At 38.6% G+C, this 27,810-nt stretch overlaps 1 protein-coding gene across 8 annotated transcripts in view; it reads left to right on the top strand.

Moving 5' to 3' along the window:
* ARAP2 (ArfGAP with RhoGAP domain, ankyrin repeat and PH domain 2) overlaps nt 1-27,810 on the top strand; it is a 159,893-nt gene that overhangs the window by 11,921 nt on the left and 120,162 nt on the right. For 7 of the 8 annotated variants that reach the window (XM_045834427.1, XM_045834420.1, XM_045834424.1 and 4 more), the window contains 6 exons: nt 1,853-2,884; nt 7,910-7,968; nt 9,041-9,117; nt 10,035-10,126; nt 11,660-12,013; nt 24,029-24,098. In XM_045834427.1, coding sequence (XP_045690383.1) covers nt 1,977-2,884; nt 7,910-7,968; nt 9,041-9,117; nt 10,035-10,126; nt 11,660-12,013; nt 24,029-24,098 — 1,560 coding nt within the window. In that variant the 5' untranslated portion in view covers nt 1,853-1,976. The remainder of the gene's footprint in view (nt 1-1,852; nt 2,885-7,909; nt 7,969-9,040; nt 9,118-10,034; nt 10,127-11,659; nt 12,014-24,028; nt 24,099-27,810) is intronic. The other variant, XM_045834426.1, reaches the window with a different exon arrangement.

The following is a 27,810-nucleotide window of genomic DNA, read 5'->3' as shown; positions in this document are numbered from 1 at the left end:
TGGAGGAGTGTATTAGTCAGTATGGGCTGCTGCAACAAAATACTACAGACTTTTATTTTCTTATAGTTCAGGAGGATGCAAAGCCAGTCCATTTGGAAGTAATTATTCCCATTTTGTGATGTGCCAAAAAAAATTGGGTAATGTGTTCATTTACAAAATAAGTATAACAAGAGTGGTGTATCTGAGGCCCAGGTTTGTACATGGTGGTGAGGTTTAACTTTCTACTTTTTCCCCCTGATATTTTGTCATTTTGAGTGTGACTGAAGGATTCCTTATTGATAAAGGCATTTTCTGCCTTTAACCTCTTGTTTGTATTTTTATTTCTTTGCTCCTGTAGTGCTGCCTGAACATATGTGCTTTCCCTCTTATCCTGTACCTGCTTGTCAATATTTGCTGGTGTTTTAAACAGTTGAGGCAATCATTTCTGGGGCTTTGGTATGTAAGACATGCAGTGTCTGAGTTTGAGGTTGATTTCCAGAAACATTGCATCAGCACTTGATCAGATAAATTTACCTTGTTTGGGTGTGTCTCACTTTATTCCTTGAGCATACGAGTATTATGCATTTTCTTTTTATTGAAGCATAATATTCAGAAATTTGCATATATACATCTTCACAAACTAAACACAGTTATAGAAACAGAACCCAAATAAATCAACTTCTAAAAAAATTTATTCATGTTCTTTGGGAGAAAAATGGACCTATACGAATCTGCTGTGTATAAGGAAAATGTGACCTTTAAACATTTTTGTTTTACTTTCATATTACCTTATTTCCTGTTATATAATGTATTTAAGGATTAACTAACTAGTCTACTAGTCTTATCGTGCTTGTCAGTATTGTACGCATAATGCCAATGCTTTCTTGAAATGAAAGTTATTGACCTGAGAAATATGTTCTAACTGTACTTTTTAAGAGCGTCTCTGAAGAAAGTGTAGTAAAGGGGAAAGTTGTTCATATCTAGTAGTTAAGGAAAATTATCTGAAACTTGGTAATCAAAAGAACGTACAACATGTTCTTTCAATGCCTTGTTGTGGTTACTGTTTATAGACCCACCCTTGGGATTTTTTTTTAAGATTTTATTTTATTTTTTTTAGAGAGAAGAGAAGGGAGGAAGAAAGAGAGGTAGAGAAACATCCATGTGTGGTTGCTTCTTGGGTGCCCCCCACTGCAGACCTGGCCCGCAACCCAGGCATGTGCTGCCCTAACTGGGAATCGAACCAGGGACTCGAGTTCGCAGGCCGGCACTCCTTCCACTCAGTCACACCAGCCAGCGCCCACCCTTGGGGTTTTAGTTCTAATTCTTGTGCTGCACTTTCTGTTTACTGCTTGGTTAAAGCCCAGAACTGGGAAGTTTCCCATTTGCTTATAGATTTTTCTCCAGTAGAAAGACAACTCTAAAGGCTTTAATGTTATGCCCTATAGGGCATTAATCAGTTTATTTTTAAACTAACCTTTCAGTCGTATTCTAACACTAAAAACAAAACAAAATAGCCTTTTCTGATGGACTGTATAAGCCCATTCTACAAATGCTCTAGGCACTAACCTTACTGTCATACTGGTTCCTTCGTTTAGTGAGTCAGATAATGTTTTTGACACATGTTCACTTTATATTCGTGTGAGAGTCCATTTTTTTTTTACCTTTATGTGACCATAGCATTTCTGTCCTGTACCTTCATACTCTCCCTGGGAATTGACTTCCAGGACGTCAAAGTAGTGCACAAAAATGCCAGACTCTTAGTGGGTGATAGTCATTACCCTCATTTCGGTTGTGTTTCTTCAGAGAAAGTTTATAATGTAAAACAAGGTTTTAATAACTAAAATGTCCTAATAAATTCATTTTTTTCCCCTAGGCTTAAGCATGCAAAGCATTTACTGTGGAGAAAGTAACATTCTGAGACATTGAAGTTCACCCTTCTGTGTGCGTATCTCGTTGTACTGATTTTTGTAAATCAGCTTAGTAATGAAGCCACCATTATGTCCTCAGCCACTGCAGTAAATGTTGATATCAAAGATTTCCTAATGAGCATTAATTTGGAGCAGTATCTCTCCCTCTTCCGAGAGTTTGGTTTTAATACTGTGAAGGACTGTGCAACTATAAATGACAGCGTGCTACACAAAATTGGAATATCTCCTACAGGACACCGGAGGAGGATAATTAAACAGTTACAGATAATCTTGTCAAAAATGCAAGATATCCCAATATATGCAAATATTCATAAGACAAAGAAGAATGGTGAGACTTCAAAGGATCACCCTGCTCCATCTTCCGATAAGGGCACCTGCACAGAACTTTTAGATTCATGTACTGTTCAGACACTTAAACCAGTGCAGTTGGAAACTGTTACAAAACATCTAGATCAACACGACATTAATGTAGAAAATAGCGGGTCTCATAACTCCGATGGCAAGCCGTCTCTTCCTGAACACAGCCTTCCCATTCCAGGAGGAGAACCGCGCCTGAATTTAGATTCTTGTCAATATTCTTTACCTGGTAGCGAAAATAGTAAAATAGAATCTTTGGCTACAAAGAAGACTGTGGATTGTACGGTTGGAGAAGAGCAAGCGGGGAATGCTGATTTGATCTCAGACAATGTGAGCAGGCTTCCTCGTGGAGACCCTGAATGCCTTCCTGCCCGTGGCTGTCCACTGTCGGAAGCAGATTCCGGAAATGGAACTAATGGTTTATCAGGAAGTTCACCGCCATCCCCTTTCTTTAAATTTCAAGGAGAAATGGTTGTAAATGATTTGTATGTTCCATCATCACCATTCCTGCCACCGATGCGAAGTCGTAGCAAATTGGTTTCAAGGCCATCTCGATCTTTTATGCTGAGGCATCGGCCTGTGCCAGAGATTCCGGGGTCGACAAAAGGAATTTCAGGGAGGTAAGAACTTTTATGATAAGTTGTAAGTATTCCATTTGGGGAGATTTAGCTATTTTAAACATTTTTATTTTCAGTGTTCTTTTTTCCTCTAAATTCAACTTCTATTAATTTACCTATTCAATAAACATTTTCTTCTCTTTTAAAAATTTTTGGCATGCCATTTCTGTTGAACACTAGTTCCCAGAGTCTGTTTCCACCCTATAACTGCCTGGAACTCTTGAGCTTTTGCCCGTTTAGTTTGGGGGACGTCCCTTCTCTTTATTTTATTTGGGTATTCTTCCCCACACCTTCCCATCACACCTGGTATACGTGACATTGCATTCCTCCATGAGTGCTGTTCTAACATTTGAATTGCTGACTCTGTCTCCCCAGTAAAGTATTTGTTCTTTGACAGGGGCCATGTGTTTAACATTTGTATTTCTACTGCTTGGCATAATACTCGGCATGAATTAATAATTCAACAGACATCTAGTGAATACCTATTTGGTACTGCTAGGAACTGTGCTAGGTGTGAAGGAGGTAGTATTAAAAACCAAAATTCAGCCAAGTAAATTTGAAGATCTTATTTGGCTTTGTGTGGTGATAATGAATTGGGCAGCATCCTATTTAGCAAATACTAAGAACTCTGGGAAGTTGTACACAGTGGAAGGCTTTTATAGGCAGATGGCAGTGGGGCAAAGAAGTTATTCTAGCGAAGAATGGGTTGTTTCAGGCCAGGCCACTCTCCTTAGGGAACGGAGTTCCCGTCACCTAACTAGTGTGGACTGCATGATTCTCTACTGACTGGATAAAGGTTACCTCCCAGGGAGAGGATGACACTGCAGTTGGGTTAGGTTTTGTGGGGCTTAGCATGGGTGACTCCATTTTGGGTGTGTTGTTTCTTTTTTCAGAGAGGAATAAAGGGGCTTGAAATGTGGCATAGGAGACAGAAGTCCAATAAAATGATGGGAACAGTGCAGTATGAACCAGGTCCACTGGAGATGGGAACTCTAAAGTGGAGCCCTAAAATAGTGTCAGGTGGTTGGCAGCATGAGGTAACCGTGGAGCTTGAGAGGAGCCTGCTTCCTTCCCACAGAGAGAGCTTTTATCAGTTTCTTCAAGTTGCACCTAAAATAGTCGTGGTTTTTCTGTAGGGTTGACGTGGAATATTTTTTTTTTTTCACTAAAAACTAACACTTGTCTCTCTGCTGGGAGGCACGAGGCTGTGAGTTTGGCTGTTACTGCTGGGTGCTAAAAGCTATTGCAGATTTCTTGCACTGGCTGGAGGCTGGCATTTCTGCAAGACTCCCCCAGTCCCCCTCCCCACCCCCTCCCCCATCTGCTCTGTTCTTTGATTTTAGGCAACTTTGGTAATTGCAGTGTGAAATCCTGGTTGTATTTTTAAGGGAAAACATGGAAGCTTAATATTTGCAAGAGAAAACATGGCAATTTACAAGACTGTTAATTTCAGTAACTGGCATTAGAGCAGCTCTCTTTGAGGGCAGAGGCCAGAATGTCTTTGTCTACCCTGGCGTCCCTAGCGCCCATAGCAGAGCCTAGTATTTGTTAGGAAATGAATAGTAATAGTGTCATTTATGAAAGATGTAGGTGCTGGTTTGCTTTATAACTTTCCATGAGTTATCTAATTCTCACAATGGCCCTGTGAAGTAGGTAATATTCATGCAGTTTCTTACAAGGTAACTGAGGCTTAGGTTACTTTTCCTAGGATCCCAAGGCTAGTGACCTGAGTTTTATTCCAGTGTACCTGACTCCAGAACCTGCTTTCTAAACCACTCATTTAATAAATATTCTTTTTTTTTAAGCTTTGGTGAGGGAATCGAGAGATTCCATTTTTTTAAAGATTTTATTTATTTATTTTTAGAGAAGGAAGGGAGGGAGAAAGAGAGAGAAACATCAATGTGCGGTTGCTGGGGGCCATGGCCTGCAACCCAGGCATGTGCCCTGGCTGGGAATCAAACCTGTGATGTTTTGGTTCGCAGCCCGAGCTCAATCCACTGAGCTATGCCGGCCAGGGCTAATAAATATTCTTAATACTGATTGCATTTAGAGGCCCACCTCAGAAAAAAATGCAGGTTCCTTTCCAGAGCACCAGTGTAAAGTGAGTCAGATTCTTTTTTTCTGGTGGAGGATCTTGCCTTCCATTTGTAGGTAACGCAACATCTGTGAAACAGGAAGAGCTGAGCACAGTAACAGGAGGTATGTCTGTATAAGAATTGCAGTATTTCTCAGGAATGTTAGAAGATCACTAAGTTTTGTATGACCCTGGAGATTTAAAATTTGTTTGCTAATTTGAAACAATGAGAAGAAGTAAACCGATAGCAGTCTGATATGAGTACACACATTAAAGTTGCATCTTTGCCAGAACGGAACCCTTCTGGGAGCCACAGAGTAACTTCAGATAAGAAACAGTTGGCTTACGTTTTAAAGAAGATGCACTATTTTTTCATAAACTGAAAGGCTGGATGTTCCATTGTGACTCTGAGGCCTTGAAAATGAGAACTGAAGAAATGTTAAATTAGTAGTAAGTAATTTAGCAGCTGCATCCTAGCCAGGTCGCCCATTGTAACATTTTTCTTTGGTTATGGCAGAAAACGGCAGCTCTGCATTGGTGGGGCTCAGATCATAAAATGAGAAAGTGACTTACTTGTGGTCCTCCCCAGAACTGCGAAAAAGAGCAGTTGCAAGTTTCAGAAGTGTTATAATGTGTCATTTAAGATAAAATCATGGATTATGCCATCGGAGATTCTCTCTCATCAAATAACATCTAAATGATGTTTAGTTTATTCCTGCATGTGCCATATAAAAAGGTTTCTTTATGGCCAGTGCTTTTAACGTAATTTCTTTACTAATTAACCATTTCACCTAATTGTGAAAAGGCTTATGATGCTAGACATGCCCTCTTGAGGTGAGGCCCTTTGTTTCCCACACCCTTCCTTGTCTGACACAGTGGACTGTCCAGACGAAAGGATTGCTTTTGCTCTTGCCTTGGGCTTCTTCTGTGAATTCCTGCTCCTTTTCTCTGGGCAGCTGGGCTGGGTGGGATTGCACTGGACAGTGAGTCTTGGGAGATTAGAACTAGGCTGCAAGAGCCGGTTCCTTCCTCATCTCTTTCCTGTGGAGGTCTCCCTAGTCCCAGGGAAATCTTCAAGCAGAAAGTAAGTCCAACCAGCTGCCCTTTCCCTGGGAGTCCTAGTTGTGTCCTGTGACCCTTCCAGGGAGATTCTCCTTAGTGTGCAAGGCAGAGAGGAACAGGTATCTTTCTTTCCCTCCCCAGTTTAATGATTTTATATATCTTTAAAAAATTTATCTTTATTTTTTATTTTAGAGAGAGGGGAAGGGAGGGAAAAGGAGAGGGAGAGAAACAGCGATTGTATCTGCATTCTTTCTGTATGTCCGCCTTCTGTATGTGCCCTGTCCAGGGTCTGAACCTGCGACCCAGGCATGGGCCCTGACCTGGGAATCGAACTAGCAGCCTTTTTTTTTTGCCTCTACCAGCTGAGCCATGCTGGCCAGGGTGATTTTTATACACCTTTCATGCTTTTGTAGGGTAACTCTCACTTGGTCATGGTATATTATCCTTATTATATATTGTTGGACTTAATTTGCTAATATTTTGTTAATGATTTTTGCATTCATGTTCTTGTGGGCTGTTAATCTAACATTTATCTGTAGTTTTATTTTTGACTAGTTTTATTATCAGTAATACTGGGCTTAAGAGTGAGTTGGGAAGTGACCCCTCCTTCCCTATTTTCTGAAATAAGTTGTGTAGAATTAGTTTCATTTTTCTTGAAATGTTTGGTGTAATTCACTAGTGCAATATCTGGGTATAGATTTTTTTTTGTGGGTCGGCCATTAATTACTAAGTCAATTTTTCTAGTGAATATAGGAATATCAAGATTTTCTATTTATTCTTATGTCATAATCGGTAATTTGTATCTTTTAAAGAATTTTTCCACTTTATCTTAATTGTTGAATTTACTGCCATAAAGTTTTTCTTAGTAATCTGTAATTACCCCTTTCCTGTGGGTAGGATTTGCAGTGATGTCCCCTCTTTCATTCCAGATATTGGTATTTTATTATTTTTTGTCTCTCTTTTATTTTCTTTCCCTGAGAGTTATCAATTTTATTGATCTTTCCAAAGAATCATCTCTCAGTTCTTTTTTTATTTACTTGTTTGTAGTTATTTGGACAGATATTTTTTTTGTAAAGATTTTATTTATTTGTTTTTAGAGAGGGAAGGGAGGGAGAGAGAGAGAGAGAGAAACATCAATGTGCGGTTGCTGGGGGTCATGGCCTGCAACCCAGGCATGTACCCTGACTGGGAATCGAACCTGCGACACTTTGGTTCACAGCCCACGCTCAATCCACTGAGCTATGCCAGCCAGGGCACTTGGACAGATGTTTATTTAAAGACAGAGTCCAGACCCTTCCATTTAGGTGACAAACTAGATAGAACTCTTTCTTATCGTAGTAGACACTCACTACCCTCTGCTTCCACCGTGGTTTCCTCTGTCGTTGTTGCTGGGTTGTATTCTAATTAATTACTTGTGATGTCTCTCTTCCAAGACTATCAGATCTTAAAGAAAAAGGCTTGTGTATTTGTGTATTTTTGTATTATGTTCACAGAGCCAGAGAAGCTTTTTATTCAGTATTATAGAGCTAATGACAAAAACACTATACCTACATACTGAAATCTACTTAGAAAATTTTTCTCAGGTGGGTATGGACAGAGGTCTTGAAGTTGCTTTATGCTCATAAAGGCATTGGGAAAATGTTTGCTTTCGTGAATTATAAATATGAGAAGCAAACACTTATAAAATCCTATGAAATCTCTTCCTTTATGCTATTTAGAAAAATACATTTGTGGAAAATGGCCACTCTGTTTATTTAAAATTAAACTCACTTATCAATATTGGGTTTTTCTACCCCAAAGAATGTGTGTCTCTGTAATTAATACTTTACTTAGATAGTAACTTATGTATTTTGACGTACCTATTTTAACCTGTTTTTTCCCGTTGCTTTAAGCTATTTCCGGGAGAGAAGAAATGTTGCTACCTCAACTGGAAAATCTGCAACACAGCACAGTGAGTCTCAGCATTTCACATCTCTGTACATTAGCACTCATTCGATAGTCTTGAAGGTGCTTGCGTGGAGACTGAGAAGGCAGCCCCCTGGGGAGTAGGGATAATGGGAGTACTGTCTGCTAGAGTTCATAGTCCCTCAGACCGTTTGAAAGGTGAGTGAATAACAGCCAGTACTGTACCTGCAGACTCCTGGAAATTTGTGCATGGTGATGTAAAAAGATTTTCTTGGTACCGGCTTCATTTATCATTAGCCACAGTTGAAGGCATTTAAGTGAATTAAGTGGTTTCTGACAGTCTGAGCAACAGAACAGATTTATGGAAAGTGATTTTGCCATGGTAACAGGAAAGGGCTGACATTACTCTGGTAAGTTGATCATTGACAGAGGCTTTTTTTCTTTTTGAAAATTCGGCTTCTGCAAGTTCAGGAACATTCTTCTCAACAATAAGATGGTGAACACGTGGCTACGGAACCTTTAAAGATTGTTTTGCCGTGTCAGAAAATGCAGATGTTGAGACTTCGGTCTTGTAGACTGGTATAATTCAAAGACAGTAAAAAGCCTTTTGAAATAATTTATTTTTAGATGTATTAGAAACTGGAATTAGAGGGATTCTATTAAATGGATTCTAGTATTTTAAGTGATATAATACCTAGTTGTCATGTTAATCAATTTTTAATAGTTCATTGGAAATTATAATAGAATTAATTTTTTTCTGTTAACACCATCATTTAGGAATTAACATTAAAAACGGCACCATGACAACTTCCTGTGTGTGTGTGTGTGTGTGTGTGTGTGTGTGTGTGAGAGAGAGAGAGAGAGAGAGAGAGAGAGACGTCACACTTTAATATTCATACGCCCTGTGTGAAGTGAGGGGTGCACACAGTGAGTGCTGCCTCAGGAAGACCGTGTGGTGGGTTTAATTGGGGGTAAGAATTATAAGCATAATTTTGGACTCTCAGAGAATTAAGCTTAAGTTGCAATATTGCTTTAAAATAAATACATGCCTGTTTTAAAACAATATTTCACATTATTCACATCTTTCCATTCTCATCCTATAATTCCCCCCCAAAAAGATTCAAATGAGGAGAATTCATCTTCCATCTTTCCTTATGGAGAGACCTTTCTCTTCCAGGGACTAGAAACTTCCAAGGTTTGTTCCATACATTTTAATTTTTTTCCATATTATTTACTCTTCTGACTATATTTTGTGTTTCATTTTCCTGTAAGATGTTTGGAGAATGTGTTATACTGAAGAATGAAATTTTCAGTCAGTAAAATTCTGCTCAGTAAAATCATGGTAAATTTGTATCTTTAAGTGTATACACAAAAACACATCATTAGTTTGATTTCATTAGTTTGAAATACAGGTCAGTGGGTTTTCAAAGTTTTCTGCAAGAGAAGTTACTTTTAAAAAAAGCAGGAAAAAAAGCCATAAAAAAACAAAAACAGGTCCCTTGTATTGTTTTGTGTTATACCCAAATACAGACTTTGAACTGCTTTACAAATCTTTTTTTTTTAAAGATTTATTTTATTTATTTATTTTTAGAGAGGGAAGAGAGGGAGAAAGAGAGAGAGAGAGAAACATCAATGTGTGGTTGCTGGGGGCCATGGCCTGCAACCCAGACATGTACCCTGACTGGGAATCGAACCTGCGACACTTTGGTTTGCAGCCCACGCTCAATCCACTGAGCTATGCCAGCCAGGGCTCTGCTTTACATATCTTAATTACTGCTTCTCAGTTAGTCTTTTCTCTTTAGTCCTTGTGCTCTTCTGCTATTTTATTTCTTGACCATGATGAAAGGGGAGTTTGGGAGACAAAAAGCATTGGGGAAGTCAAAGTCAATAAATTTTATTCTTGGTTAGCATATTCCATTGTTCTTAGTTTAAATGATGAGTTATTAAGTTGGAAAAGGCATCCAAAGGCTACTGTTTAATAGTTTCCCTAATTAAATTGTTTTTACTGAAAATTGATCTCATTAGACATTTACTGAATAAAACTAAACCCAGATATTGTAGATCTTTGTAGAATATCGAACTCCTAAAAAAGCGTATGCATTTTCTTAATAGAAGAAGTGTATAAAGAATGAATTTTGGACCCACGAAGACACACTTAAAGGAGAAACAGCTACTGAAAGAAATTCTTTCCTTGTTAAATCAAGGTATGGAGTCATGACTGATGATTAATTCTTTCGAATAAAATGTTATACAGTGTTGTCTTCTTGCTCATATTAAGTTTCTAAGAAAATAGTTTACATTGGTAAGTTCAAATCTTTTATTTTTAAATGGGTTGATAACAGACCTCATTTTAATAATTGAATTTAGAGTCTGCAAATCAAGTCTATTCTGTAGCAGATTATTTTGTTTTTTCTCCAACTGAAACCACCCTTCGTTCCCCAAAGTGCAGAGATGTGGTGACCATGATTGCAGTTTAAGGGTTAGAAGTTACGTTGTTCTGACGGAGAAAGGGCCGTGCAAAAAATGTCGCTCTGTGAAGTGCAGAATTTTTACAGATGTCACCGAGTGTCCTTTGTATTGGAAGTTCAGCATCGATGAGTGGCTTGACAATTATTCTCTTATGTGGATCACACATGAAATTAAACAGAATTTCTAAGGCAATGTAAATTTTATTTCTCAGCTTTATTAGGGCTTGGTATACTGGTTCCTTACTTAACATTCATTTTGTCTTGTATTTTATGTTTTATTTTCCAAGGCTAACACTGCTATAGGTTTCCTTATGTTGAAACTAAACTTAAGGAAAATACTAAAACTTTAGGAACACACTAAAACACTAATTGCGTATCTTCAGCAGACATTTGGTAGAGACCTATTGTAATGCAAAATGTGGAAGGGGCCAGGCTAAATTACTTTCTAAGACAGTAATGGTTTTTAGAACACTATATCCAGAAGGATGTAATTTGACCTCTAAGCATATGTTTTATTTATTAGGAAAAAGAAAACTTCTTTGTAATGTTTTATTATACATAAGCTACTCAGTGACTCCATTTTGTCGTTCCTTAAATTTATGGCTCTATGCTTAGCTGTCGTGAAGGGGTTCCAGCAAATATTGTATGCTACCCAGCTTTTACCTCCTTAGTGTGAGCCTGGCCCTTTCTCATTTTCTAGCTAGCAGTGGCCCTTTCTCATTTTCTTTCTAGCTTTTGCTTATTAATATGACAGAATAATACAAAAGGTCTCACCAGTCGGACGTACTCCCTGTTCTATTATGTAGTGGTGGATACATCACAGCAGAGGGTCCGTGCGGTTGGTTAGTGGAGAGTCAGAGAAGAGGCAACAAGTTCAGAAGAAGGATCTTCAAAAAGCTAAGTTAGTTGTTCACAGTGTTGCCCAGGGTCCACTTGTTAGTGCTGGTGAAGGTGTTTAGGTTGTGGTGCAAAGAATACAGCCAGTCTCCATCCTTACCTCCTACACCTCACCCCCAAATGAACAGATGAGATTCAATGAGACATAAGAAAAAATACACTATGTCCAGCAGTGTTCAGGTATGTCCTAGATAATGAGACATTGGTATTTAATTTAGAAGAGTTTAAAAAATTATCAGATGGATTAATTGAATCCTAAGCTTTTCCTGGTCTTTAATTTCTGAGATGGGTTGTTTATAAATTTAAAAAGTAACCAGTAGCTTAAATGACAGATAGCACTTTCACATGTTTACACTATTCTTTTCCGCTTAGCATATATGATAACAGGAAGGAGAACGTAAGCGAAGACAAGGTGGAAGATATTTGGATACCTCGAAAGGACACGAACAATTGCCCGACCGACTGTGCTTCAGATTCAGAATATTCAACAGTAGAAGAATGCTTTCAGAGTCTAAGAAGAAAAAACTCAAAGGCATCTAAATCGAGGACTCAAAAAGCATCGAATTTGGACCCTGTGAATAGGCACAGTTATCCATTAAGCTCAACAAGTGGAAATGCTGATTCATCCACCATTTCCTCAAATGCAATATCTCCTTATGCCTGTTTTTATGGATCGTCTGCGAGGAAGGTTAAATCGGGATGGCTGGACAAACTGTGTCCTCAAGGGTATGTATGTATGCATTATCTGAAGAGGTAGCCTATTTTCAAAAATTGTGGCTTAATCCATTTTTAAACCTGTTAGATTGCCCTCCCCCTCCCCCACCCCTCCCTGCCATGCACACAGATACGGTTTTTCAGGACTCTCAACATGCTTCTGCAAATGCTGTTGTTGAGACATAGGAGGAGCGTGTGGAATGTGCTAAATGGAATGCTGGGCTAAGGTTCTGAGTAGCATATTAAAACTAGAAGTTATGATTTCACCTCTGGAACCTTAAGGTTAGTTTCTAACTTTGCACCACAATGTGTGCTCTTCTGTCCCAATTTGTAGCAAAGAAAAACAGCGCAGATTGAGTTGGTATTACTCAGCCCACGCTGTTTGGCTTTTGCTCATCTCATAACAGTGCTCTGTTTGGGAATACAGGGCTTATTGTAGTTAAGGGAAAGTATGTCATTGTTAGATTTCGGGCTTCACTGATATTGATATATTGTTTTGATTTTTGTATGTTGCACAGGAGGTCAGAATCCCTTGAATATTATACTTTTAAAATGGACTTATCATTTCTGTTTACAAAGAAACTTCTGTCCCTTAAGGATTTTATAGTACTGAGAAATCTTTGGGAAGGGATTATGTTTAATTAGAATTGCTTCCTGGCATCTTGGGTTTTTTGGATGTCATTTTGAAATATTTATTTGAAATGTTCCTCATGATTTAGCAAATTATTTGGGGGTTAAATCTCCCATGTTTAAGTATTTATGTGGTGGATCTCTACAATGTGCTGGTTTTCTCCTATTTCTCCCAAATGTGCATCATTTCTAGAAAGCCTTGGTTTGACCTAAGATAAACTTTATTAGCAAAAAATTAGCATAAGTATCAATTGACTAGTGGGAACAGGAATTGCATTTCTTTTTATTTTATTTTATTTTATTTTTTTACGAATTACATTTCTTAGAAGTTGAAAGAAAACCCATCACCACTTTTTATGGCTTTTAATTATATGGTTAATATTTCATACAATTGTGTCCTTTTAGCAAATTAGGTGCACAGTGCTTCTTAGTATCAATTACTCTATTTTGTTTCACTCCTTTCTGGTTACATTAGGATGATCAAGCAGTCAGTCAGCTGTGTCTGCTTTTCATCAGTCTCCAGTATTACTGGTAAATGCACAGTGAAAGAGCAAATGTATAATAAGTCAGCACTCAAGTATACACAGTGGTGGAATGAAGAGTGAGCCAGAACAGTCTGAAATCTTTCGTTTTCTGTAAAATTTAAGTGTTTAGGGAGATCAGTGCTCTCTGAAAATATCACTGGAAGATTTAGCACACTCTGGGTACAGAGCCCTCAGCAGCTGTGGTTTCCTCCGTAATCTCGGGTGGAACCTTGCTCTTTACAGGGCTGATGAGTTTATGCCACAGGCACACTGAGAAAGCTTCACTGCTACTGGCCACCTCTGGGACAGTTAGAACATTTCCCCTTCTCTTTGTCAGAACTCTGACTTCCCATCTCCTCTGTTCCGAGCCTGCCCAAGGTCAGGTGCTCAGGTTTTCTTGATTTGTATTTTTCCATTTTAGGGGAAATAATTCAGTTTTCTGGCTTAAAATTCTTTTCTCCTGCATACCAGGAGGAATGGACATAAGAGAATAAACCAAGGAGCTTGTTGTATCACTAAGAAATTAGAAAAAAATTCTTCTCCATGTTTATATTGCTGTCACTGGAAAGAAATACGTATAACTGGCCAAGAAGCATGTATTTATTAGGTCAGAAGTAGAGTCAGAATTTTTCCTCTTCCTAATTAGACTCCGTAGGCGTCTAATTGTGAGGGAGTTCAGGATGCTCGTTAATCAGACAAAATGATGCCTACCCCTCCGTTGCGCAGAGGTTACCGAGATGTGTTTAACTTGTGATCATGTCTTTTTGGTGCAGGTAGCAGTGATGTAGAAACTTTCTGAATTCTGAGAGAAGGTATTAGTGAATTTTTTTTCCTGCACGTGGTCAGATAATACATATTTTAATTGTTACAGCCACATCACCAGTATGAGACATCAGCAACTCAGCAGTTGTGGCGTGAAAGCAGCCTGGATAATGTGTAAACCAATGAATGAGGCTGTTTCAATAAAACTTTATAAACACAGATAATGGGCCGGATGTGGGCTGGGCGCCATAGAGGCACACAACAGGTTAGATGGATGGCTAAAGTCTTCTATGAGCTGCTTCCATCTCCCCTGGGTCCCAGATAGACGATTATAACCTGATAGATCACAAAATAGGAGAGCCACTTGCTAGTCATCTGTCAAATGTAGAAATAATCAGAAGCAGGAGCCCTCTTCATGGACCTTTGCACTTGCTCCTTCTGCTTGGAATGCTCTTCCGGAGGGCCCCGGGGCTCGTGCCCTGCCTTCCTCCAGTGCTTGCCGTGATGTCTCCTTCGCCTTGAGGCCCTGCACACCAAATTTAAAATGATCCCTGCCCCTCCCTCACCACCTCATTACTCCCTTAGTGTAGTTTTCCCCATGGGGCTCTGTACTGTATGATTTATGTTACTTACGCTCCGTGGGGACCGCGTCTAATTGGCTTTTGTTTACTGCAGTATCCTCAGTGGCTAGACCGTTGCCTGGCACGTGGTAGATGCTCTTAATATTTGTTGTTGAATGAATCAGTCAAAAACCCTAGCATTAGACATGGTTTTTTCCTTGAAGATTTTTTGAAACAGCTAATTTTATTTATACGGATTTTGTAAAGCTGAGCTCTGAGCACCACATTGGTTCAAAATCTGCGGCTGCCGTGGGTGACGCTGGTGTGTGTGACCAGAGCAGCGGGCTCCTTCTTTTCATTGTTCTGTTTCCTCCTTAGAGACACGTGTGTGTGTTGTCAAAACACAGTTTCAAAACAAACAGCTGCACTCGGTTGTCCTTCTCCAAATATTGTTTGAAACTGTCCTCAGTCATGAGTGACATTAACATAATCAAATTATAATCTGGATTTATTTCACATGATTGAGTCTGTATTTGCTTTTGAAATGGAAGTGACAGTTCTGAATTAGTAAACAGTATGTGAAAACCACCCAGTATTTAATAAGAATGTAATTGTGTTCCGTTATGCAACTAAAGAAATACAGAAACATTTTCCAGTTGAGCTTAAAGTATGAAGTTTATTTAAATATTTGAATGATCTAATTATGATGTAGCCTGATTCTATTGGATTACAAAGTTGTATGGGAGAAACTTGATAAAATGTTGAACTTGGGTCTCTTATTAGTGTTTCAAATAGGGAAAGCAGATGAAAAACTTAGTAAACGGTACCTGTTTTAAAATACTCATTGAATTTTGAGGATAAAAAACAGATCTTTTCCTCTGTCCTTTTCTAGCTGTAACTTAATAAGCTCAAGCATTTCAGCAAATCTGAATAGATGCAAATACGAAAGATAGAATATAATTATTCCAGCATTTTCCAAATTTGTAACTCAGAGGAAGAATCCTGTGAGTTGCTGTAAGAAAGGAAAATGCGGTGTGACTTCTGTATCTTTTATGGGACATGCACATATTGAAATATCCCAGAATACCTGCTATAGGAAACTCTTTAACTTGCTATTTTCTAAAGATGTATGTGCTCAGCATAACACACGGAGCATATTTATTAAAACTGTAATATACGAAGTCTGTCCAGAAGGTATGCAGCCATGTAATATGAAAAACAGTGACATTTATTGAAGAAGATACAAGATACATGTACAGTGTTTCTTGTATTGAACAGGGACACCTCAGTCCCCTTCAAAGCAGGCACCTTGGGACCTCACACAGTTCTCCCAATTCCCATCAGCTGCCCCATTGTATTTTCCTGAATCTCATCAACAGTCTGAAATCTCTTCCCTTTCAAAGGTGATTTTTGTTTTAAGGAAAGGCAGAAGTCCCAGGGCACCATATCTGGGCTGTAGGGAAACTGAGTCAGCTGGGTGATTTGATGTTTCACTAAAAAACCCTGCATCAGACTTGATGCATCATAAGGTGCATTGTTGTGATGAAGCTGCCAATCACCAGTTGTCCATAGCTGCGGCTTTCTGAATCAGCCAAACAGTTTCCTCAGACAAATAAATGTTCAATCTTAACACACATTGGATGCAGGTTTGCTGCTCTACTCTCTCAGTCATTTTGAATGTGACGGCCACTCAGTATATATGCTCACTCAGTGGTGTCTACTGCTCCGACTGACTAGTGCAGTGAAGTTGTCATTGTTCATGCATGTGGAATCATTCCAGCCCCCTCTCCTTGACTGCCAGGTTACATGGGTGTCCCGCAAACCATTCTCATTATATTAATAATGGCTCGATTTTTTCCAGACAGACTGTGTGTCTCGAGGAATTCATATTTTACTTGACAAGATATTTTAGGACTTTATTTCCTATTCAGCTAAAGTTTCTTTTTAAAATATTAAGTTTTTAATCATGGAGAAGCATTAGGTGGTATGTGAGCCCAGGACAGCAGAAGTTGAACACAGGAGCCTAATTAAGCAATATAAATGCACCCTAGCGTAAGAATTTATGGAGGAATACAAAGATAAGTGGGGTGTATCTGTTGCTTGTCTTTTGCCTGTCTTCCATCTAGGAAATTAAAAATAAAACTAAAGGAGTATAACAATTGGTACAGACAGGTCAGGTCCATAGAGTACAGAATCGGGAGGTAACGGGCTAAGAAAACATTTCTTCAAAGACCTTGTAGTGAGAAGCAGCCGTTCAGTTGGTCTTTGGGAAATGGGTACATTTTCAACTGGCTTGTTTAGATGAAATACTTTTCTGGCTAGAAGGCGTGAATAGAAGGTGTGAAAGCGCACTGACGAAGGTGATATCTGCAGCTACTGAAGTCCGTGAGGTTGATGGCAGGGGTTAGCTGGCGTTATTTTATGGGACATGCAAGTAGGGTGCTAGGGTGAGGAGGGAGAAACTGCCAGTGACCTGCATGATCAGGCTGAAGAGAGGACTAGGGCAAAGGTTAACTACCAAAAAAGTCAAAGGTTAACTACCCAGACAAGGTCAAAGCCCAGACAGTGGTTCAGAGTCAGGTCACTCAGAAGCCAGTAAGCCCATATTAAATATAGAAATTCTAGAATTCCTAGGAATTTGGAATTGGACTGCCTGCATCGAAATGCTGATACAATGTAGTTTTTTCATTTTTTTGTTTCAGGGAAGATTCTTCAGTTGCATTTTTGAACCCACTGTTGTGTTTTGTTTCCTATATTTAATATGGAAAACAGTTCTTTTGACCGTTCTTTTTGTAGTATACTATTATTGTTCCATGGATACAGTGTATCTTCTTAATATACTCTGAGGATATTAATATTTTTTTGAAGCTTTCTTTTCCTGTAGAATCTGTTTCCATTTTTTTGGAGGGGGGACTTCTTTTCTTCTTTTACCTTAGAGTTTTCCTCAAATGTTTTGTTAATCCGGGGCTGTTCATCTTTTAACGTGAGATACTACAAAGCTGATTGGAACAGGCTCTGATGGCTCTTGATGTCTGTTTTTATAAGATGATCTTGCTAGATCTTTACTAATATGTTTCCTTGGAGACTCCTCATGCCATTATCTTTTAAATGAATTCCCTTCTTGAGGGCGATAAGACTGGTAAACAGTTGTTTCGGAGCTTAGTAGGGAAAGTGGGCTCTGAGTGTAAATATTTACAACATAGACTTTCCTTTAATTTTTACCGTTTTTAATTTTTATTAAATTTGTTGGGGTAACCCTGGTTAATACAATTATATAGGTTTCTGGTGAGTGCTTGTACGATACACCATCTGTATATTGCACTGTGTGTTCAACACCCAAAGTCAGATCTCCTTTTGTCACCAGGTATTTGACCCCTTCTCCCCTTTACTACCTCCCACCCGCTTTGCCCTAGTGGCCACCATCCTGTTATCTGTGCCTGCGAATTCCTTTGTCTTGTTTGTGCCTTTTTTGCTTTCAGCTTTGTATCCCACACATGGGATCATGTGGTTCTTTCTTTTTCTGTCTGACTTATTTTGCTTAGGGTGATATTTTCAGGATCCATCCACGTTGTCGCTCATGGCAGTATTTTATCTTTTCTTATGGCTGAGTAGTAGTCTACTGTACATGTGTACTGTCTCATCTGCGGAGGGGCACTTCCGTTGTTTCCATGCCCTGGCCACTGTGAACAATGCTGTGATTCTGCTCTTCTTAACACCATCCCCTACCTTCAGCCCTGAGTGTCCCCTGCAGAGACCCCTGTGTCATCTTCTCCAGTGAAGGAGCTGTAGCGTTCTGCAGTGCAGAGTGAGGGAGGGATCCTGACCTGTGGTCCTAAGGGCACAAGTTTATCTGTCAAGCTGCCTTTCGACCAGTCTTCTCTCCTCAGCATCCCGCCGTCCTTCAGAGTCGCTTCCAGAGTCACTTGGTGCCTCCACCTGCTGAGATCCTAGATTTTGTGGGCAAATCGTCAGCTCTCTGAAGCCTCCTAAGGCTGCTCCTGTCCTTCCTTCTGCTTTCCCAGTTTCTAAATATTGGTACTATCATCAATACCTAGTCAGTGTTGGTTTGTAGGTATTTATTTTTACTTTTTAAAAAAATCCTTTGAAGTTTTGGGAGGAGAAGAGGTAAGCATAAACTTTTAATTGATCATCTTAACTAGCAGCTGGTTTAATGTTGGATTTTTTAAAAATAGGATGTGACTTCATAAAATGAAGAGGTGTGACTATTTTAACATAGTTTTTCATATATCGTATCATGTAAGCACTAAGGTCTGTGTAAATACTATAAAAATTGGTAGTCACATAAATACTCATGCTTTATTATTGGCTTTCCAAAGCCCTTTCAGCACCTGAAATTTTACATTAAATAACATTTTTAAAAAAAATTTGAAGGGTTAGGTATAGCAGAAACATAAGCTGGATTTCAGAGAATTTTTGATTTTTGTTTTAATGGCCCCAACTTATTTTGGTGTATATAATCTTAGAAACTCATTTTGGTTTGCTTAAAAGTGAGGAGATGCATTTCAAAATAGAAAAGTTGCATTCCTTTTATAGAAATACAGTAATTCCATGGACCCATATTTGTAAAATACTTTATAACTAATACTGCATCATTTAAAAGCCTTAAGCTTAAAAGAGTAGGTAAAATAATTAGGTAAATAAAAATCTGTACTTTTGGAAATTACAGTAGTTCTGAAGCATTGCGTGTAGTCAGGGTTAGAGCAGAGAATGAGGTACGATGTGCCTGTAATGCTGCAGGACTGTGCAGGCAAGGCAGGTGCATCTGGTAAAGCATGTCGGCATCTCTGTCCTTAGATATTATTTAGAATGACTGAGAAGTGTGTTTGTGATGGTCTAAGTACCATGATTGATAAAACAATAAACTTGACTTAGTGCCTTTGAGGTTCATTCTGGCTGGGTGACATTTAGAGATGACAGTTTGGTAGCATCTGCTACCTTAAATTAATAGCATGCTTGTTTGATTTTGGGATTTTTTTAAAGCTATAAGATGTAATCTGTAAAAAAAAAGTCTGCTGACAGGTAAGAACTATATTAAACAGAAGTGCCTCTGTGTGAGCATTATATAAATAGAGATTTAATTGTTTGTATGTACACTGTTGTTAAAAAAGGATTTTTAATATACACAACGTTCAGACAACAAAAACGGACCCCAGGTGGTGAGGCTGTGTTTATGAAAGTTGGAACTTGACACCACCTGCCCTTCCTGGGCTCAAGGGGAGAGTCTGGAGAAACCCACTCAGTAGCACTGCAACTATTCTAAAAAGGCTTCTTAAAGAAATGTTTCCCCTCAGAATCCTAAAAACAGAAGAGGATAAAATCTAGGCTAATGTGTTTCTTGTCTGCTTTACCTTTTTTCCTGAAGGAATTCAGAAGGATTTTGCAAAGTTGAACTCCTGTATAAAATGGGCAGAGGTCAGATGTTCCAGCTGCCCGCAGGGAGGTCCAGAGCACTTGGCTATGAAATGTCCGTGGTGGGGTCTGGGGAGTGGCGAGGAACATAGGCGCCCGGTCTGATTCCCAGAAAGGCTCTCTACTGTGTGTAGGACGTGGGCAGTTTATTAGACCTGCCAGTGCCTCTGTGCCTTCATCTGTAAAATGGGAATAATAATATTACTTATGCGGTTGTTTGGAGGGTTAAATGAATGAATATTTGTGTATGGCTTGCAACAGTGCCTAGAACAAAGCACTATAGAAGTGTTTTCTGTTTTTATTACCAAAGTTACTGTGCCTACTAAATTGTTAATTGACTAAGGCTTTAATATCTCTCTGTAATAATTCACAATTATTTCAGATCTCATTTGTGTCATGTGATAGTAGACAACATTGCATTTCATACCTTGTCTTTTTTTATGTAATGTTTACTAAACAAAATCAACTGTTACAAGGTATTTAAGGGAAAAGCATCTTTTTTTTTTTTAAAGATTTTATTTTTTATTTATTTTTAGAGAGGGAAGGGAGGGAGATAGAGAGAGAGAGAGAATCATCAATATGCGGTTGCTGGGTGTCATGGCCTGCAACCCAGGCATGTACCCTGACTGGGAATCAAACCTGCGACACTTTGGTTCGCAGCCCGCGCTCAATCCACTGAGCTATGCCAGCCAGGGCTTAGGGAAAAGCATCTTATACTAGAAAGAAATGTTTAAAGAACTTCAGCAACCTCTAATTATATGTGGTACATTAATTTTACATAATTCTAGTAGAATTCATTGTTTAATATCTACTAGACTTTTATAAATACATGAGAGAAATATTAACCTATGCTCAAAAAATTCTTAAAAAATTTAATATTCACCAATATTGACTTAAATTTGTACATTGATATTTAGAAACATCATTCTGAAGCTCTTTTAAAATTTAGTTGAAATTTTGATTAATTTGTAAGTTTTACCAATATTAAATCAAAGTTTTTATTCAATAGAAAGGAGAACAATGCTGTGTAAAGGATCTAAGTGTCAGTTCTTTAAGTAACCAGTTATTAGAACTTGGTATTGAAGTTCACATGCAGAGCATAGCCACCGCATTTGGCTGTGTACAATGTGCTCCCATGTAATGTAATTTCTTATTACAGTGTGCTCCTGTGTATGGTGTGCACACAGTTTGTGGTCCAAACTTTCAGAAAAAACCTTTCATTTTAATTGTTTAATTCAACTTTTTATTTACTTATATTTAGAAATAAAACTGATTATCGTATTCCAGGGCATTATTTTGCATATGGATTTCATCATCGCTTTCTAGAGTTACACTTTTAATGCATAAGCATAAGTAAAATAATTAAAAACATTTATTTAGGTACAGAATCAGTACTACCCATGTATAATGTGCATCCTTATTTTTCCTAAAAATTTTGGGCAAAAAAGTGAAAATTATACACGGCAAAATATGGTGCTTGAATATTGACACTGTTAATGAGAAAAATAGGTTGCGTATATAAATTTGGTTTTAGAAACATCTTAAATTGTCTAAATTGCATTTTAAATAGGAAAGTACCAAATAAATACATTTTAAAAATGTTTAACTCTAAAATGTATTTTAAAATTACATGGAAATTAATGATCATTTTTTCATGTTTTGTGCATCGCTAATTTTTCTTTAATAATAAATTAGTTTTACAAAGCTTTTATATGATCATATGAAAATCTGGTCTTTTAGAATTTGAAAAAAAGCAAAAAAATGAAATTAAAGGTGAAGTGTTTTTGTAGTGTTTATTTTTTCTGTATATAAAATGGAAACTGGACTATTTTTTAGTGAAAAATATATTTATTAAATATTTCTTAAGCACATTTTATGTGCTAGAAACTGTGGCAGTTGCTGGTTTTACATTGATAAAACAAAAATTGTTTGTATATTCAGGTATTTAAATATCTGTCATGGGAGATGGGTGAAGCAAAAACAAGTATATGATTACAGAATCTGTGAAGTCTGATTAAAGAAAGTGGAGCAGCAGGCCCAGAGGCCTGAAGGATCTGTATGATAAAATTGGATATTTTAGGGAATAGGATATTTTAGGGAAATAGGATATTTACTTATAGGGAATGACTTCTGAGCTGTGATCTCAAGGATAAGGAGCCAGCCACGTAATCATGTCACTCACTCATTCAACAAATCCTTTTTTTTTTTTGTAGTACCCCATTTGTGTCTGTGTTAGTTGCTGATCATACGGTAGAGCATGAAACGTTCTTGAACCTTGCCCTTGTAAAGCAGAAGGACTGGTGTGGGAGACAAACATTGGGCACGTAGGCAAATATATTTAAGAGCTATGAGGAAGAGGAGACAGTGCTTGGAGGGAGAATCAGTTTTGTGATCTGCTTTGAACCGGCTTATCAGGGGAGGAATGCCTGTGTAGACGGTGCGGGCAGAACTCTGAAAGATAAGGAGTAGTTAGCAAAGGGAACAGAGAGATAATGGGAGGTTCTATGGCCTGTATCTCCCATAGATGTTGATTATTTTTATAATAAAGTGGGAGATTTTAAGTTACTGAGATTTATTTTACCACTATTCACAATGGAAGGCAGGTGGGGCTCAAAACAAATCTTGGTTTACGGAATTATGGCTGAAATTGTGTGGAAAGATGTGTTTCCTTGCCTTTACATGACAGAGATCGACAGGAAATGAAGGGTGATTTTGTTGAATGTCTTCTTATTGTGTGTTTGCTCGCTAATTCTTTACTTTTTAGTTTTGATGCTAGGAATTTGAAGAACCTTGGATCGGTGGAAGAAGTAAAAATCAGATCTCTGTAACACTGCTGTGTGTTGCAGTGTTGAGAAAACCCATAGTGGGCCAAGAGGAGTTAAAAAGAAGCAGAAAGAGGAGGGAATGAAATGGGAAGAGGGCTGAGTAGTTAGTTGTGGTGAAATGATTTTAAGGTCTTTGTGTGTCCTTATTCATAATTGAGTGCTTATATGTGAAAATGTCTGCACTGAGGAACTTTGAAACTTTTCCCCCTCTGATTTGACCTCTAATTTTATCTGAAGTGGAATAAATTGGCCTAGGATCAGTGTGGGAGGCTTGCTGAGAAGTAGATGTGTGGTGCTCAGAAAAAACCCAGAAGAAAAATTCTCCACACATTTTGAAGTTTTTCTGTATCTCCAAATCTTCTGAACACTGCCGAACCTTCTGCCAGTTCCTTGCCTTAAACATGTCAGAACACTGCAGAAGGGAAGAGATAGATAGCTGTCTTTATCTGTTTGTTTAGAAGTGGCTTTTAAAAAAAAGTTCGTTAAAGGCTTAAAGCATTTCGACTGTATCAGTCCACACTGAGAGACAGGGAGAGAGGAGGATATTCAAAACCTGTAGGATTGTCAGTCTTTAGGAAAGAGAACTAAATAAAATAAAGCAGAACAAAAAGCCCAAGTAGAAATGGTTTTCTTCACTTCTCCCTTACATAGTCAGAAAACTTTTTCTCTTTTAAGCCTAAATATGAAACATATGATCATATCATTTTACTTTGTTTCTTATGTTGGTGACTATTTTAAATGGCATTTGCCTTTCATATCTTTTTTTTTTTTTTTCAAAAAATCTAAATGCTTCAGTGAATTTGGGATGATTGTAACTCATTCTGTGTTTAGACAGCGCTTTTTCAGCTTATTTGGTCATAAATAATTTATCTATGTAAATTATTGACAAAATAACCCAATTGACAAAGTGTTGTTACTTGAGCAAAAAGAAAGGTAAAGTAAATGCTATAAACTTAATGTGACCTTCATTAAAGGATTATCCGCTTCAAGGGAAATGGGTGCAATGACAGGGTGCGTGACAACACTTTGTTCTGCGCTCGGCCGCACAGACGTGGTGACAACGCTGTTAACAGTGTCATTATTTTAAATGCCTGTGTCAGCTGCTTGGAAAGTGTCCTCATGCATATTTTTTCCCTTTGTGTGCTGTTGCCAAAACTGTGCATCGTCATGGCCTATTGTTCTCTGCGTTGCCTAACGGCAAATGGGAAGGTACTCAACGCAGTTACATTGCCAGTGTATTTAAAATTCAAGCTCATGGTGCTTAAATGTAAAATAACAATTTCCTGTGTTTTACAGAAAACGGATGTTTCAGAAGAGGTGGGTCAAGTTTGATGGCCATAGCATTTCTTATTACAATAATGAGAAGGTAAGTTTACATTTTACAGTTTTCAGAGATTGCTTCACACATAATAAGTGTACTTTAGTAAACTAAGCAGGCGATACATGTTTTCTACAAATATGGGTTGGATTATCACATCAAAAGAATTATAATAGGGTGAAACACTCTTTTCAATAGTTTAACTTTTTATTGACACATAAAATTGGAATTTTTAAAAACCTTAGATACCTAATAGTTACTTATGGAGGATTTTCTACAGCCTACCGGAATTGCTGTGAGTGATACACAGATGGATAAGAAAATGCCTTCTTTATCCTAGAGAGCAGTAAGGAATGTTTGAAAAGGACACCATGGTAGGGAATGGCAAAGCCAGGAGGGGCTACTCTGTGTTCTGGAAGGGCCTGTGGAAGAACCCAGGAAGGCTTCTTGCATGAGGTTTTATGGGCCATGGGTCTTGAAAAAGGGGGTGTTCATACGTAGGGAAATTAGAGGGAATAGGACTGGAGAGCCTTGAGAACAGTGAGGTGCACAGGTGGCAAATCCATCTTAGTGCGTATGTAGTTTCCTCTGGGTGGTGAATAGAGTGTGTTAAGGACACTTGTGGGGGATGCACCTGGAAGGGTGTTTGGAGTTAGAACTCTGAAAATCTTTGACGATTATGGGAGAGTGGTTACGATACAGTCTTTAGGCAATTGTGTATCTGTGATGTGACACTGTTTCCATCAGTTCTGAAATATTTAGGAGGGAAGTGTCATTATATATCTACAAATGCTTTTCAAAAGTTACCTATCTATATGTATATTTATATTTACTACATATATACATATATTTGCACAAATGCATAGTTAGATAAAACAAAAACTGAAGATATTAACAGTAGTCAAATCCAAGTGGAGGGAAGGTTTAGAGAAGTGTTAACTGTTTGGCATTACTTGTCAGTGATCCAGACAGAGCGTCAAATAGGTTTAAACACACCTCTCGGAAGTTTGCAAGAGAGTGGGGTGAATATTTTTGGATAGCTGATTCTCTGCTGTAGCTCCGATCTTTAGTTCGCTGGTGTATTTGAATGTTGAGACAACCTCTGTGTGTAGGGTGGGTGCATGGTGGTCTCTATCTGTTGACATCTGACCTCTAGTTTTCTTCAGCCCCCATGCCTCTCTCCAGTTTGACTGAAATGAGAAAGAAAACTACTCGGGAATGAGATAGGCTTCCATGCCGCGAAACTCTGTTGGAGGTGGTATCATTATTACTACTCAGCGGAGAGAATTTCTAGTATCTGTGTCCAACTGGACTCACTCTGTCCTTTAAAAGCTCATCTCAAATGCAGTGACGGGATGAGTGCCTGTCGTATTTTTAAATGTTGATGCAATAAAAACGATGCAGCCTCGGCCATTGGAACAGTCATAGCTACTGTGTCAGCAAGGTGCGCGGTTTTAGTGGTCACATACCCTGAGCAGGGCCGTCTTTTACGTTTCAGTGTGCGCTTGGAGAGGGGTAGGGGGCTTTCAGGAGGCAGTGTGCAGAGTTGCCTGTTTCCCTGGTTTTCTTCTGCTTTGCTCAGTGCTGCTCAATCATGTCTTTGCAAGGACTTCTTGTTGCATTACTGAAAGTGGCAACATCCCAATAGCCTTGATATCTTATCACCTGCCAAGAAATCTAGCTCACCCCCCATTTTACTCAGCTGTGGGCAGAATTGCCCTGTGGTTGTTTCATTGTCTGAAAGTGGTAGATAAATGACAAACTTGACCTAGATATCTGTGTGTTTCAGGCTCAAGGGATGTTTTAAAATTTCTTTCCTTAAGGAGAATTTTAGTCTGAAAAAGATAGTCATTTTGAGCCTGTCGTCATTTAGTTTTTTCCCCTATATTTTCTTTATTGTGTGTTGTTAGAAGAGAAATATAAGATCAACTTTATGGTGTTAAAAATTATTAGATATATCTTGTAATTATCTTGTGATAGATTATAAATGAGCCATTAGAGGAACTGCAACTTCCTGAGGTTAAAGCAACACAATATTTAGCTTGTTAAGTACATTTTGACCACTCTGGAGAATTATTTTTTTATTACTATTCTATTAAGTACTTCCTTGTTAAATATAATTTTATTATCATAGGTTTGTAGGTGAGTTATTTTTCAAGGACTTGTCTTTTAATCTCTTTAAAGAGATCTAGAGGAAGGAAAAAATCTTTTTAAATTTCCATTTCTTTTTCTACAATGCTACTTGACTTTTTTCTACTGAAAAATGGTGAATGGTAACATTTTATACAACAAATAGCTAATTATCTTACTGGAAGTGTAATTTTCTAAGCTCTTCTCATTCTCAGGCAAACTAAAAATTGAAAATGGCTTCCCTAAGGGACCAACCGTGTGTGTTTTTGGACAGTCTAGGTCTGCGAGAGTTCAGCGTCAGCCCTTAGAGCCAGAGAGGCCCTCACACTGTCCCCCGGGGTGCCGCACCCCTCCCCAAGCCGTAGCCTGCCTTACGGCTGGGACGTGTTCTCTTCCTCCTGTCATCCCCAGAGCCCTTAGTGATCTCACAGTGCCTCTGTAATCCACCCACATTTATTGGGCTTCCTTTGTCAAGCCAGTCATTGAGTTTATTTCTTTGCCATGACCTTTTCCAACCGTGTCTGGATACACACTGTGGGAACCTGGAGTGTGCTTTTTCCTTCGTTTTCATCTCCACGTTTTGGCTCGTTCCTCTTAACCTTCCTAGCCATCGCCATCCATCAAAGTCCTATACAGATTTCAAGACCCATCTTTTCATTCTCCTTTGAGAGTCTTTTTTATTTTCTCCAACTCTGACATAAGAACAACGAGACGCGAGGAATGTCAGAGGGAAAATAGGTTGAAGGTGGGGAGGCCGATCGGGAGGGAGTGTGCGCAGTAAGTCCGGCCTTCCCTTCCCAGGTGTCGGCCGCACAGGCCGGTGCCAGCGTTCCGAGGAGAAATTTAGAAAAGCATTAAAAATGAGCTGTCAGAGTTCGGTATAACTGGGATCGATCAGACGTAGCATTCATTTATTTAGAAAATGTTTATGCGATACTGATTATGTGAAAGATGGTGAGGAAAACGGACATGTGACCCGTATTCTGTGTGAGCAGTCGGTATTCATCGAAAGAGCACGCAGTAAATATAAAAATCATCATGTAGATGATATCTAGTGAGCGTCATAAGGGAGAAGTTCAGGTTGCTGTTAGCTTCAGTTAGGGTCACCTGCCTGGCTGGGAATGAGGGCCCGAGGGAGGAGGCCGGTGAGAAAGGCTCACGCTTCAGGAGCATGCCTTACGCTGGAATGTGGAAGTTGTGGGGGCATCTTTAAGTGCAGTTGGGTAGGAAACACTTCCCTTGTGAAATACGTCAGACAGAAAAAAGTTAAGAACCATGTGATTGCACTCGTGTGGGATATAAATCTGAAAGTAACAAATGAACAAACAAGACAAAGAAAAACTCGCAGACAATAGTACAGTGATTACTGGAAGAAAGGGGGTGGGGGTGACAGAAGATGATTTGACTTTGGCTAGTGGGCACATGATGCAGTGTACAGATGACATATCATAGAATTGGACGCTTAAAGCTTATGTAATTTTGTTAACCAATGTCATCCCAATACATTTAATTTAGAAAATATTTTTTTTAAAAAAACATGGCTTGCAGAACAAATAGCATGCAAAGGCACTAGTTTGGGCAGAAACAAGGCATGTTTAGGGGACCTCAAGAAGGTTAATGGGACTGGAAA

This window comes from Phyllostomus hastatus, unplaced genomic scaffold, assembly GCF_019186645.2.
Source record: "Phyllostomus hastatus isolate PE091 unplaced genomic scaffold, TTU_PhHast_1.1 phas_contig_196, whole genome shotgun sequence".
NCBI lineage: Eukaryota > Metazoa > Chordata > Mammalia > Chiroptera > Phyllostomidae > Phyllostomus > Phyllostomus hastatus.
The sequence above is the reverse complement of the archived record's forward strand: the minus strand, read 5'-3'. Positions and strand labels throughout refer to the sequence as shown.